This window comes from Dromiciops gliroides, chromosome 2 (assembly GCF_019393635.1).
Source record: "Dromiciops gliroides isolate mDroGli1 chromosome 2, mDroGli1.pri, whole genome shotgun sequence".
NCBI classification, from domain to species: domain Eukaryota; kingdom Metazoa; phylum Chordata; class Mammalia; order Microbiotheria; family Microbiotheriidae; genus Dromiciops; species Dromiciops gliroides.
The window spans coordinates 135,048,984-135,064,271 of record NC_057862.1 but is presented as its reverse complement, the minus strand read 5'-3'; the positions used below and the strand labels follow the sequence as shown (position 1 = coordinate 135,064,271).

At 35.7% G+C, this 15,288-nt stretch overlaps 1 protein-coding gene across 1 annotated transcript in view; it reads left to right on the top strand.

Annotated features, from left to right (window-relative positions):
* LOC122740462 (protein FAM169B-like) overlaps window positions 1-5,410 on the top strand; it is a 108,930-nt gene extending 103,520 nt beyond the window's left edge. The window contains 3 exon segments of the mRNA XM_043982684.1: window positions 3,128-3,181; window positions 3,184-3,227; window positions 4,881-5,410. Coding sequence (XP_043838619.1) covers window positions 3,128-3,181; window positions 3,184-3,227; window positions 4,881-5,084 — 302 coding nt within the window. The 3' untranslated portion in view covers window positions 5,085-5,410.
* The last annotated feature ends 9,878 nt before the right edge of the window (window positions 5,411-15,288 follow it).

Here is a 15,288-nt window from a genome sequence, read left to right as displayed (position 1 = left end):
AAGATGAGGGATCTTTAGAGCACTGGGGCTGGGAAAGCAGAAATTAATTATGATAAATAAAGCTCTAAGTTCTCCTGTATTCTAAGCCTGAAATTTAAATTCCTGTCTTTTCACTAACTTTGTAAATTATGGCACTGTTTGCAGCTTGACTGATAAGTTCTGTTTATCCCAAAGCACGGCAGCAAGAATTGTAAGTATACTCAACCCACCCTCACCATCTTGTAGTCATTATGCTGCTTAGTGCTGAAATTTCAGGTTGTTTTCCAAGTTGGTGATGTGTGGGCTTTCAGGTCAGTCAAAGTTATCTCCAATAAGTTACTCAACCCTGAATCTGCTTCTCCTCCTCAGAAACAGTTGAATTTTGGACTCTTTGAAGTTCTTATAGTTCACTGAACGATACTCAGTTCCTGGAACTTTTTCCTACTTGTAAATAGTAAATCCCATAGGCACATTTGTTTAGTTTAGCTTTTAATTAGCCAGCTATTCTTAGAGTTGCTTTCTTGGATTGTTTTAGATTTTACAAGCCATACGGCTATCCCTTCATTGCAGGCTGTTATTTTTGGAAGTTTTCTGCACACTTAAGTGTTGTAAAAATAAAATTGTGTATAAGACTTCCAATGAAACAGACCATTTTCTTAGATACTGAGTGTACGTGCTAATATGGCATGGACGTAGACATTTTATAGCTTTTCCAATAAAGGGAAAAAATCCCTCTTATGCTTTCAGATGTTTTAAATGTATATTTTATGGGTCTCTTAGCAGCTTTGTTTGAAGATTAGATTTTAAACAAATTAACCTGATTCTGATCATTGATAACATATGTAGCTAAGAATCTTACTGATAGCATAAGAGGGTGATTCATTGGGATGGCCTCTGTGATCATTCCGTTTAGACCCCACACACGGTTGTGCACAGATTATAGAGCAAAGCAGATAGGGTGAGATGTTAAAATCCTTGCTCTGGCAACTTCCCAATCAAGCTTGCAGATATTTTTCGGTATTGTTAAAAAAAGCATCATCAAGAAGGGGTGAAATATAATGTGCCCAAAATAAAATATGGTAAAATCATGATGTTGAAGTCAATATGCAGAAAAATTCATCTTTGAAATGATGCTTTCAGTTTGTCAGTCATATCTCATAAGTTCCCCTCTAAAAAAAATTAGATTAATACTGAGTAGATTTATCTATCATCTCATGTGAAAATAATAATTTCCATTAAAAAGGTGTGCATCCTCTCCTCCCTAAATGAATATGATTTATATAACTTAAAAGTCTACTTTAATTCATTTTAGTGATGGTGGGTGTGTTTATCACTAAATCTCCTGTAGCAGTCTGCTGGAAAATATTAGAAAATTCTCACAAGCTGAACAACTCACTTGCAGGATTTGGAGAAAATGCTATATTTTGGAAGGTTGTATGGCTGCATCTAGTGGTAACGAAGTAAACTGCAGTGCGCATATAATTATATCATAGATGATGTCTATTTTAATTCACATTTACATTTAAGTTGATCCAAGATATTAATAAATTTTGTGAATTTTTCCAACATTATTTAATCTTCATCAGTTCATAAATAAAATTCAAGCAAATATTTCATAGATATCATATGTCTTATTACATGAAAATAAACAGTTTCATATAGCTCATAAAAATGAGGGTAGGAACATGGAAAAATAATACAGACTAGGTTTAAGTACAAGCCATGAAGAAATGTATAAATCAGATAAATTTGAATGATTTCAAAGTTTATTTTCAAAAAGATCAAAGTTATATTATTTCTGAATGCTGTGATTGAATTTTACCAAGCCAAATTATTCACAGTGAAAGATACACATTCAAGTAGTGACTGCTAAAGAATATGTTCATCTTACCTAAAATTTTTTTTGGGAAAAATGGAAACCCGCACACATTTTGTTCAGGTTAATAATATGCTTCATTAATTAATTAATTAATTTATTTGATAGTAATTTCTTAGTTCCTAGAGTATTCAGTGTGAAAAGAAGCATAAAGATGGATTTAAATTCAGTTCATGGCCCCCAGGATCTTAAAATCTAATAATAGAGATGACGTGTGGCACAAATAAATATAGAATTCAAATATGTAAGTGTATAAGAAAGGTATGAACATATTGTTTTAAAAGTTCACAGGAGTGGCATTTGAATTGATCCACCAAAAAAAAAAATCCAGAAAATAAACAAAAGAGATCTCCAAACTCCTTTTCTAAATGAGTCACTTAAATCCAGGATAACAACACAAAAGTTGGTGATCTCTCTTACTACCATGGATGGAGCACAGAAGTAACAAGAACCCTCTTTAATGTTAATCAATGTTAATGAACAATTTAATGTTAACCAACCAACTAGCATTTATTAAATACCTACTGTGTGCCCAGTCACAAATCAAGACCATTAGTGTTCGGGTGCAAATATTCAGGGATATGCCACCGCTTTGGTACTAAGAAACTCCAAGTCAAGTCAACAAGCACTTATTAAGAGCATACTTGTGACAAGCAATGCTAAGCACTGGAATACAACCTCCTGCCCCACCCCCCAACCCCCCAAAACCCCCCCAAAAAAACGAACCAAAAAGCAGGCCCTGCCCTTAATGACTCACATTCTAATTCAGGAAATGATACAGAAATAGCTATGTATTTAAAAAGTAGATACAGAATAAATCGGAGGTAATCACTAATTGAGAAGAGGACTGGGAAGGGGCCTTTTGCAAAAGATAGATTTAAGCTAAGTGGAGGTCAGGCAGATTTTTGGCTTCCTTTATTTCTATTCCTTAGCATTTTTTTTTCTAGTGAGGCAAGTTGGGGTTAAGTGACTTGCCCAGGGTCACACAGCTAGTAAGTGTTATACTGTCTGAGGCCAGATTTGAACTCAGGTACTCCTGACTCCAGGGCTGGTGCTCTATCCACTGCGCAACCTAGCTGCCCCCGACTCCTTAGCATTTTTCCCCTACATCACCTGCATGCATTTTTAAATTGCCCAATTTAAAAAAAGTAGATGAAATTGTGTTGTGGGACCAAATATTTCCAAACAGTCACCAGTGTGTCTTGGCCCTTTTGTAGGCTCCTGCCTACAGAGAGCTACCTACATTCTTTCCTTAGTTGTTCTTTCTTTTAGGGAAAGTGACTCGGGCAACTTCCAAAGAGGCAGAGCACTGCTACAGAGAGAGTTTCCAGATGATGAACCCAGACCATCAGATAATGGAGAAATGAATAAGGTATCCTGATTAATTTTTCATTTTGTGGGCTCCTATGAAGAAGTGGGGGGTGTTATCTTGTCCTTGTTTAGCAAAGCAATAGCCAAATTCTGAAAGGGCTGATCCATAAAACAACTGTGGGCTTTTCCATGGCAGCAGCCATTGAGTAAGACCCCTAAACTCCATTGCGTTGGAGGCTGTGTGAAAAGGACCACTATAATTAGGTTTCTCATGGTAATCTTTTCTAAGCTAGACAAGCTATAACTAAGCAGAAACAAAACAAAGCCCACATGGAATGCCCAAGCCTTGCATTATAAAGAAAATATTGAAAATATGAATTAAAAATTCTACAGTGAAACAGTCTTTTAAGTAGAACAAAAGCAAGACAAATTTGGCTTTCTCTTATTCCTTTTTATTCCCTTCTCTTTAAGTAGCACATTGATTGAAAACCAAGGGTTTATCCCTCTTTTCCTTCCCTTCTTATGGCTGTTACTGAAGTCTTTAAACTGTTTGTTGCCTTTCAGAATCTTTCTTTGTTTTCCAATAACATATTTCCATGTGTGTTCTGACGGCAAAGTTAATTACTTGCCCATGAATGATGCCCATGGTAAAATCAGGACACTTGGCATGGCATCCACTTTAAAAATTGTTGTTTTAGCCACCCCCACATTATTTACAAATTTGAAATTGTACATGCGTGGAGAACATTTTGCTCACTTTCCTAAAGTAACCTTTTTTTTTAATAGAAGACCCAACATGGAAGGCATACCATGTGAACCAGTATAGACCTGAATTATTTTAGAAAAAAGTTGCGAAATTTTTGACATTAACTCAACCAATCTACTAAAATGATAACTTCCATTTTACTTTTTTTTTTCCAAGTAAAATAAGCCTGTTTAAAATAAAGTCCCATTTAAAACCACATTGGACAAGCTTGTTGTAGTTTAATTCCTTTGGATAATCATAAAGCTTTTACCATTACCTTCAGTAGTTTCCTATAGCCTGCCATTAAAAGGAATTGGGGGCTTCCAAGGTGGTATGAGATACGTGGTATCTAGGAAAATGGGTCTTCAAGATTTTGGGCTCAGTGTTGTAGTAATCAACACTGTAGTAAGATCAGAAACTTGAGTTGCAAAGAACCATCTAGTTTAGTCCCTATCTGAAACATGAAACTGCTCTACACCATTCCTGCCAAGTGGTTCAGGTACCCAATTTTTGAATACTTCCAGTGAGAGGAAATTTGCTTATCTCCTCAGATAGGACTTTCTATTTTAGGACAGTTTTAATTTTTATGAGTTTCTTTCTCATGCTGAACCCATTGTACTTTCACTCATTGGTTCTATGTCTACCCTCTGATACCAAGTCAGAAACAAGCCCCCCCCCCCCCAAAAAAAAAGAATCTTCTAAACCTTCTTCTACATGATCACACTTGAAATTCTCAAAAACAGGTATCATATAGGTCATAAGAAAGAGTATCATCCAGTTATCCCTTGATCCTGAATTTTTTGAGTCAGAAACTGTGATTCCTTCTAAGTTTTCTAATTACTTCACCCAAGAAGGGGATGGCTATAGATACCTTAGCAGTATCTCAGAGCAGAATTCTGTGTTGGCTTCTAGTAGAGCTATGTTGCACTAATTAATTAGAATTCTTTGTTGCCTCCTTTCTGATTTCAGGATAGTCATAGTACAGAAGCAACCGCAAAAATAAAGGATGATAAAGATTATAAAATGATAGAAGATGAATTCACTCCACAGTCTCCTGGTAAAGAAAGCTTGAATCAAGAGACCCATGACATTCAGTGGAATGCCAAGAGAAGATCAGACAGAACAGATATAGTTGAGAATAAGCCTGCTAAACAGGTCAGGCCCAGTTTTTGACTTCCTTATTCTTGATGGGAAGTACCCTACCCTGGACTGGAAGTTGGAGACCTGGATTCCAGTCCCAGCATCGTCACTAGGTTATAGTGTGACTATAAACGAGTCACTTAATTTTTCTGTGTCAGTTTTCTTATTTATAAAATTTGTCCTACCTACCTCACAAAACTGTTTTGGGGATCAAATGAATAACATGTGAAAGTGCTTTAAAAATTATAAAGCAATTTGTACCAATGCAGGGAATAATACAGAAAGTTTATTATTCCATTTATCAAGATGCTGTTACTATTTTCTTCAGATCTTTAAGTTTCTTCATCTTAGGATGTTTTGTGGTGAGAAAGCACCACGCTGAAATATGGACTTTGTTTTTACTTTTTCCTATGGGGGGGATAGTTTGAAGAACTGTATAGAATGTTTAGAAGGAAGTAATTGGGGGTTTATAGATATGCTGTAAGATATTTCTGTGGAAACAACATTCCTTATCCTGTGGAGCAAGATGCTACAACATGGATCCAGGATCAAATGACAGTGTAACCTCTTCTGCAAGATGGATAATTGATATAAGTTTTTCTACATCTGGCCTTTGTGGAAAGGAAAAAAAAAACAAGCAAAATATCTACCCTCTCCAACCTATATTTTAAGTTTCATCCTTCTTTCTAGTGTAGATTGTAGATAGAATGGAGTTCCATGCTCTTGGTGCCTTTTTGTAATATTGCCAGTTTTAAAGAATTTTTTTTTTCAGGCTGGTGGTATTTATAATAAATGTTATAAGACTAGTCAAAACTTCAGGAGACAGGAGTTCTTCCTGAGAGTCAAGGTTGTGCAAGGTGGTATATGGTGAGCTAGAGATACTCGGTTTCCTCCCATGTATCAAATTTACCACTAAAAGCTATAGCATATCTCTGAATGTCACTTTACTTATTTGTAGAATGAAGGGCTTTGCCTAGATCAATGCTACCCAAACTTATCTGCCCCAAGATGGTTTTGAGGGACTGAAACATACTGCTAAGCCTGTAAATGTTTGTCTTCAGGGTTCTAAGGACATGGAAATTCTGGAATAAAATTAAACCTATGTTCTTTCCCCCCAAAATACCATGTGAATACATATTTTTGACATATGATTTAATATGTAATATTTTAGAGGGAAAATACCACAATTAGTGACCAAAACCCTTAGGAAGACTTTGTAGAATGCCAGAATTCCATGAAACATAGTTTTGGGGGAGGTGTTAAAATTAGGTGGTCTTTGAGTTTTCCACTATAGTGCAGCGGAAGAAGTGCTAGATTTGGTATCAGAAAACCTGAATTCAGATCCTGCCACTTCATAATGTTGGGTAACTCATTTCAACTCTCTAGGACTTAATTTCCTCCTAGATATAGATACTGTTTTGTTTGAACCTCACAACAATCCTGTGAGGCTGGAAAAAGACATGTTTTCATTTTGCAGACGAAGAACCTGAAATGGTAGATTTAATGATTTTTCCAAGCTCACAAAGGCAGTATCAGACAGAAACAGGATCGGCATGGAAATCTCACCTGACTCCAAACACACTGTTCTCTCTACCATAGTCTCTATAGGATTGCTAGATCGTTAGGATTACCCCTACCTAGGCTTGGAACTTACCATCTCTAGAACACTCAATGACCAGAGCATCAATATGCCAAGAGAACATTCTGCTACCTAAGGGAACCTGTAGACAGATGTTGTTTATATTCCTTTATCTTTGCACTCCCTTGAATGGAAGGAAGAATGCATTTGAATAATAATATTATAGAATCCAGGAAGAACACATCTTAGAGTCCTTCAAAGGAAATTGTAAACCATCAAGTGCACTTAAATTTGTGGGTGTAGATGTCCTGTGAATGTCATTTAAGACATGGATGCTAATGTGAAAAGAAAATTGTTTATTGTATGTACTGTACTGCTTGAAAAACTAATGTGTAGTGCTTTGTATTTACAAGAAAATGCACCAATGGTTTGTCTCAGGGGATTGATGATGTTATGTTGCAATAAAAGGTGCCTTCCAAAAGGAAAAAAAAAATTGATGTGTTAGCAGCATTTATTTGGGACTAGGGAAAGCAATGTCATTCAGATTTACATGATAATATTCCAGAGTTAAGCAAAACTTCTCCTTGAGCACCAATGTATTCAATTACATGCCACACTAACACAGTGACTGTTGCTAGTAACTGCAATTCACTATTAAGAGTCAGTTGGTGGATCAGTAAACATTTAAGTGCCTACTATATGCCATGTACTAAGTGCTAAGGTTACAAAAAATGGTAAAAGACAGTCTATGCCCTCAAAGAATTCACAATCTAATGGGGGAGACGATATACAAACAAAAATGTGTCAACACACTATATACGTGATGAAAAGGAAATAATCCATAGAGGGAAGATACTAGGATTAAGAGAGATTGAGAAAAGCTATTGCTTAAAATCATCGATAATACTTTATAGTTTTTGAAGATGGAAACAATAACTCCACTCCATATATCTTATAGGGTCTGCTTAGTGCAGTGCCGTGCACACACACTAATTCCATATGAGGACATTCATGTGGAATTCAATAGTTCAATAAAAAGTAAGCTTTTATTTATGAAGTAAAAAGAAGGGGATCTTAGGGAGAATTTGGCTGTGGCTAATGAAATCTGCCATTTTGGTTCCTTGGCTGATAGGAGTGTAGTCTTAGATCTGGAAGGGAACCTGAGATATCTAGTCCACCCTCTTTGGCTTATACATAAGGGAACTGAGGCCCAAAGAAATGATTCATCTAAAGTTTTCCAGACCCAGGTTGAGGCATTAGTTACCCTGAGTGTAAAGTCAGAGTCCATGACTCTGCAAGTGCTTAGGAGTGTCAAGACAGAAGCAATCCTGACAGTGGAAAAGGACTTTAAAAAGTGAGAGGTTAGGGGCGGCTAGATGGCGCAGTGGATAGAGCACCGGCCCTGGAGTCAGGAGTACCTGAGTTCAAATCCGGCCTCAGACACTTAACACTTACTAGCTGTGTGACCGTGGGCAAGTCACTTAACCCCAATTGCCTCACTTAAAAAAAAAAAAGTGAGAGGCTGTAATTCTCTGTCAAGGCAGCACAGAAGTCCTACTCCTAGGGTCTCTCCATCTTTATGTCTCCTTTGCAAAGGCCAGTCAGTGGACTGGCAACAAAAGGGCTGAGCTGCAGGGGGAGGAAATACCTGGTTTGGAAACTCAGTCCTTGAGCTGTGAATTCTACATCACAGAACTGCCAACACCAGTGAGATATGTGTTAGAAGATGTGGATGGGAGTCAACATAAAGCAATAAAAAAGTACACTGGACTTAGAAGAAGGATATGGATCCCTGCTCTGCCAGACACGACCCGTGTGATCAATTTCTAGTATTAATCTCTGGGTACCTTTTCAGTCTACTAGTCTGGCTTGGAGGGAGATGTATTTTGTGAATGATTTTGATTCTCTTCCCTTAAGCTGCTCAAGATAAGCAAAATAATGGTTCTAAAGTATTGATTGTTGAAGACAGCTTCAAAGAATCTCTATTAAGTTAAATATTGTAAAAGGCTCCATCTTCTGAGGTACCAATATGAAGCTGGTGCATTAGCATCTGGTTCCTTCTTCTGGTGGGAAGAAAATGGACTTTATCATCAAAGTCATAATCTCTCTTATGTATCTGAATAGCTGGGTAGCCTGACCTTAGAACACTTCTGTCTCAATCTTTAGTGCTAACTTCTTGCCATATGATTAGGAAGAAAATTGTTTAGGTCCCAATTAGTACGAATAATGAATTCCTTGGAGTGGTCACATGTATTCAATTTGTACTATTCAAAGTTATAATTATATAGAATATGGTATCAGGTTCTATTCCAATGGAAAAATGCAGTGGGAATTCAAATAATGTGACCACTTCCAAGGATTCATTATTACACTGATTATATTCATTTAATCATCTGCCTGTCCAGTTACATTTTATAATTTGGACAATAGGTATTATTTGTTCACCAGGTGTATTGTAAAGCTGGTCTCTTTGGAAAAATTGTGGATTTCACTGAAGAAGCATTACAGTATTCTGAGACTGGATGCAATTGACACAGCATCAGCTATTAAAAGGAACATTTGGAAAATCAACAGGGAGCCCTTCTGTTTGGGCTCTGCGTAGAATATCCTCTATGATAGTGATGAACACCTTGGGTGAGCATATGTCTCTCTGTTTTATACCTTACTTGATATTGTGACTTAGTAGGTAATTGAACAAAACTTTTTCCATAGTCACACCTGTCATGGTGTCTAATAATATTTAGACATTTTAATGGGAGACACATTGAAAAAAGATTTAAAAAGTATATATATTTTTTTCATTGAGTCAAATGCTTTTGTAAAAAAAAATCAACCAAAATAGGTGATGCAGGATCTTATATTCACTATACCTCTCAGTCACATATGAGACTGTGAAGATGTGGTCTATTATAGAAGATCATTGGTAAAATCTGCCTGTTTTATCCTCTTGTTTTCATTGGGGTTAACCCCAATGAACAAATGCACCTTTAATTCTTGTCAGGATTTTAGAGATGAGAGAGAGGGCATATATTACTAATGGCTTTATGTCTTCCTGATCACTTTGGAGGGGGGAGTTTTGGTGATGGTACAATCATTCTGTGCCCTTTTCTATATCTGAGAAATCAGTCCCCGATATATATTGTATGTAATATAATATATGAAACATTTAAAATTATATGTAACATATATAACTATAACTACTACAAACATGCATATGTGTGCATGTATGTGTAATGACACTTCTGACCACAAAATCCTCTTTCCAGTTTGGGGAAATAGAAAACTAATTCAAGATTGGCTCTTGGAGAGAAGAATAGAAGTTGTTTTTTTTCCCCCATGGAGCAGCTGGGAGTTTGGGGAACTTTCTAGGAGAGAAGAAGAGAGAAGAAGGTGGTGACTGTCAGTGAGACCTACACAGCAACTGGTGTCTGCCACATCTGCAGTTCCCTTCTTCAAGACTATGAGAGATGGGGGCAGCTAGGTGGCGCAGTGGATAGAACACCAGCCCTGGAGTCAGGAGTACCTGAGTTCAAATCTGGCCTCAGACACTTAACGCTAGCTGTGTGACCCTGGGCAAGTCACTTAATCCCAATTGCCTCACTTAAAAAAAAAAAGACTATGAGAGATGACTTCTATCTGAATGGACAAGTGGAATGGACAAGTGTGTATGTGACTCTATGTTTTATCAGGGCACTCAACTCAGTAGTGTGAGTGTGGAAAGAAGTCAACTGAGAGAAGTATGAAGGGATGGGCCCTTGCCTGCCCCAGCCTTATTTATGTTTATATTTTTCTCAAATTTATTCTGATAAAATACATTTATAAGATTTAATATTATTTTTCATATATACCCGGGGTTGATATACTACAGTACATACACAGAATATATATATCTGTGTCCCAGCGTTGATGGCTATTACTTTATTTGTGGCATGAAGGCGCAATGGGAGCCACCAAAGAGAAGGATCTTTCCTAGTCCAGGCTGGGAGCTCAACCCCCAGACAATGTTGTGCTCTCTAACTTGGGACATAAAACTACAAGCTGTTTTATAACTATCCTTCTAAACGCAGAATTACTATGAATGCAGGCCATATTTTATAAATTTACCTAATAGATGTGAGCCAAGTTATACACACACACACACACACACACACACACATTTTACTATCTATTTACATATATACAAACATACCATATGTAGGTGCATATGTGTACGTGTGCATATGTGTATGGACATACATATGGTATGTCTATACATATATAAATACACAGTAAAATTTATATATATATGTATGTGTATGTGTATATAGAAATGTAAATATAAAATTGACCTCTTCCCCAGAACCTTTAAAATTATGTCTCATACATCTTTAGACATGGCCAATGTGGAAATTTGCTTTGCTTGACTGTGAATATTTGTTTTAAAAGCTTGCTCTTTCTTTCTTTCTTTCTTTCTTTCTTTCTTTCTTTCTTTCTTTCTTTCTTTCTTTCTTTCTTTCTTTCTTTCTTTCTTTCTTTCTTTCTTTCTTTCTTTCTTTCTTTCTTTCTTTCTTTCTCTTCTTTCTTTTCCTTCCTTCCTTCCTTCCTTTTCTTTTTCACTGGTTCAGTGTAGGAGGGTGGAGATGGGAAGGAGAAAAAAGAAATGCTTGTTAATAAAATGACATTTTAAAAACTATCTTCCAGCAAGAATCTCCTCCAGATGGTCTTCTAATCTAGATCTCCTATTCTTTATTACCATTATCACTTCCTCACATAGAAATAATGTGATAATGTATGTGTTGTTCACTAAAGCAATGTATATACTCTGATCCTGCTTTCCTTCTCTACACCAATTCTTATTCATCTTTCTATATTTTTTCATATTCTTCATACCTGTCATTTTTATGGCACAATAAAAATCCATTACATCAATGAACCTCACAGGAGACAGTATGGTGTAGTGATAAGAACTCTGGAATCAGCAGGACTGGATTCCAATACAAAGTTATTTACTTTTCCTGTGTCTCATTTTCCTCAACTGTAAAGTGAGAGGGTTGGAGCATATGGTCTCTGGAGTTCCTTCCAGCACTAGATCTATGATCTGTTAACCATTTCCCAGTTTGTGGGACGTACATAGATTGTTCCAGGCTTTTCATTCTTACAAATAAGTGCTATCATAAATAATTTCTGTATCATCAATATCTCTGTAGTTCTTTGAGGGCAGGGAATGTCTTCACTTTTGTATTTGTACGAAAGTGTCAGGTAGTAAGTGTGTACTAAATGATTTTTATTCATTCATTTATTCAGCCTGATTGCTATTTTGATATCTCTAAGATGTTAAAAGTGCTAGAGAGTATTTTGTGTAGGTTTTTTTATGTGCATTTTTTGGAAAGACATTTATAAAAATTACACAGAATAGTACAGTGCTGATATGTATTATAGATTTATCTAAGGATACATACACACACACACACACACACATATATTTGCACAGATGGGCCTCCCCATACCCTCTTTTTAAAAATTTAATTTAATTTGATTAGTGAGGCAATTGGGGTTAAGTGACTTGCCCAGGGTCACACAGCTCGTAAGTGTTAAGTGTCTGAGGTCAGATTTGAACTCAGGTACTCCTGACTTCAGGGCCAGTGCTCTATCCACTGCACCACCTAGCTGCCCCTAATTTGATTATATTTTTGCAGGTCAATGGGGGTTAAGTGACTTCCTTAGGGTCACACAGCTAGTGTCAAGTGTCTGAGGTCAGACTTGAACTCAGGTCCTCTTGAACCCGGGGCTGGTGTTTCATCCACTGCGCCACCTAGCTGCCCCCATCCCACACCCTCTTTTAACAATATTCTTAGGATCTAGTCTCAATAGTGGATTCAGTTTGCAAGATAAAAATAGTTTTCTGACACATTGTACTTTGCCAGGTTACATTTCAAAAAAAGATTTTTGAAAGACCCTTGAGGGGAAAAAACTTGTTTTTGTCTTTGTATTAACAGTGCCTAGATAAGTGTCCTGTACTGTACACAGTCTGCTCTTGATACAGAGCCGTTGAATTGAATTTGATGGACACGAAGTGGTACTTCACGGTTGGCTTAATTTGTGTGCCTTGTATAGTTTTTCAAGCAGCTATTAATTAACAGTTATCTGTTTCCTCCTTTAAGATGTCTGTTCATAACTGCTGAATGGACATTACTATTATAAATTTGTATTAGTTCTCAAAAATTCTGCATGTCTCATTTTATCTGAAATATTTATTGAAAAAAATTCCCCTAGTCTGTTTCTTTAAAGATTATTTTGGGGGTCAGCTAGGTGGCACAGTGGATAAAAGCACCAGCCCTGGATTCAGGAGGACCTGAGTTCAAATCTGGCCTCAGACACTTGACACTAGCGGTGTGACCCTGGGCAAGTAAGTCACTTAACCCTCATTGCCCCCCCCCAAAAAAAGATTATTTTTGGGGTCATATCTTGTTTTTTTGTTGTGTTATCTTTGTTTTTATATAATTAAATCCATCTATTTTGTCTAATGATTAATTGCATCAGTTCTGTAGTTAAATTTTTTTCTCTTCCCATTTCATCTATAATGTTAATTTTCTTCCAGTATTTATTTTAATAATTTGTATGTTAATAATTGATCTAAGTGGAATTGGGGAATGTCTAATTTTTTTTGGGGGGGTCATACTGCGATCCAGTTTTCTTAATTTTTGTAGCGGGGAGGGGTCCCGAACTGTGATTTTATCAGTTTAGAGATTTCCTGATCTGGGAACTCTGCTGATGTAAAATGACAACTCATCTGTAATAATCTTAATTGAATAGTAATATTTTTTGTAATCTTGAGTTTCTTAAACATACATCTATTTGTTCCTTCTAGCTTTAAGTCTATGATTATATTATTTATGTTCTGATTATCTCATTGGGTACTTTGGGTTATAAAGCTGTATTCTCTATTGAGTTACAATGACCTAATTATTTTTTTCTCTTTTTATCTATTCCTGAATAGTTTTTGATAATTACTATTTTAGATTATATTTTGAGATTTCCTAAAACTCCCCTTGATAGTCCTGCCATTCTGTTTTCCAAATAAGGTTTTATCATATAATATCTAATTCCATAAAGTAGCTTGTTGGTATTTTTATGACATTGCATTAAATCTGTAAATTAATTTGAGAAGCTTTGATGTTTTTATTATATTAACTGGGTCTAAACAAATGACCCACACATCTTTTAGTTATTTAGGTTTTCATTTAACCCTATTAAAGTGATTTTGTAACTGTCTTTTAAGAGTCTCATGTGTCTTAGGAAGTTATTACCCAAACATTTGGTATATTTTGTCATTATTGTGAATGATATTTCTCATTAGTTTCTGTTGGTTTTTTATTAGTGATGTATAAAAATACAAATGATTTTTATGGCTTTGTTTATCTTAAGCCCTGCTATTGCCCTTTATAATTGGACGTATTTTAAGCTCTTTTAAATAATATTTATTCCCTTAATTTCTTTTTTCACCTTATTGCTATAGTTAACATTTCTAAATCCATGTCAAATAATAGTTGTTGTGTTTTATACCTATCAATGGGAATGCCTCTAAAAGTTCATCATTGCATGTAGTGTTAATTCAGTTTCCTGCTGACTCCCCCCTTTTTTTTTTTATCATATTAAGGGTAAACCTCTGTATCTCTGTTATTTAGTGTTTGGTTTTAATATGAAGGAATGTTCTGTTTTAGTCCATGATTTAAAAAATACTGATATAATAATGATTTTTGTTTGTGTAATTCGTTACAATGTTTATTTCATTCATACTGAACCATTATTGAATTTTTGGATATAAATCATATTTTATAGTAATAATTTTTGATCTATTACTACATTGGGCTTGCCAAAATTTTATTGAACTTTTATGCACAAATGACACATTAACATTGTTTCATTGTTTTCTTTTTCTGCCTTATCTTTGTCAGGCTTGGAAATCAAAATTATATTTGCTTCCTAGAAAAAATGTGCATAATACGACATTTCTCTATATTTAGAAATAACAGGAATTGCTTATGCTTTGAAGGTTTGGAACAGTTCATTGTGAATCCATCTGGTACCATTGCATTTTTATGTGGTAACCAATTAACACTTGTCTGATTTTTTTTTCTGAGACTGGTCTTTTTTGGTTATCTAGTTCCTATTTGGGCATTTTACATTTTTGTAGTTCTTCAAGTTTTCTAAATTCTCTAATTCTTTTTAGCTTAAAGCCACAGATTAATCTCTGAAAGCTTTCTTATTTAAGTTTTCATTTGTTTATCCCTTTCTCATTTCTAATTTTGATCTTTTGAATTTTCTTCTACCTTTTTGTATTGATTTTGCTATTTTTCCATTTTGATGGGCTTTTAAAAACCAAAACCAGCTTTTTAAAAAAAATGAATTTGATTATATTTGGCATTATAGATATAGAGCCAGAAAGGACCTCAGAGGCAATCTGCTTCAACCCCTTCACTTTACAGATGAGGAAACCAAGGCACAGGGAGGTTAGTGAGGCAATTAGGTGAAAAAATAGATTAGAGCACTGAACTTGGGGTAAGGAATACCTGGTTTCAAGTACTGCCTCGTACGTTTATTGACTATGTGATCCTAGATAAGTTACTTAACCTCTTTAAAACTCAGTTTCCTCATCTGTAAAATGGAGCACCTAACTCA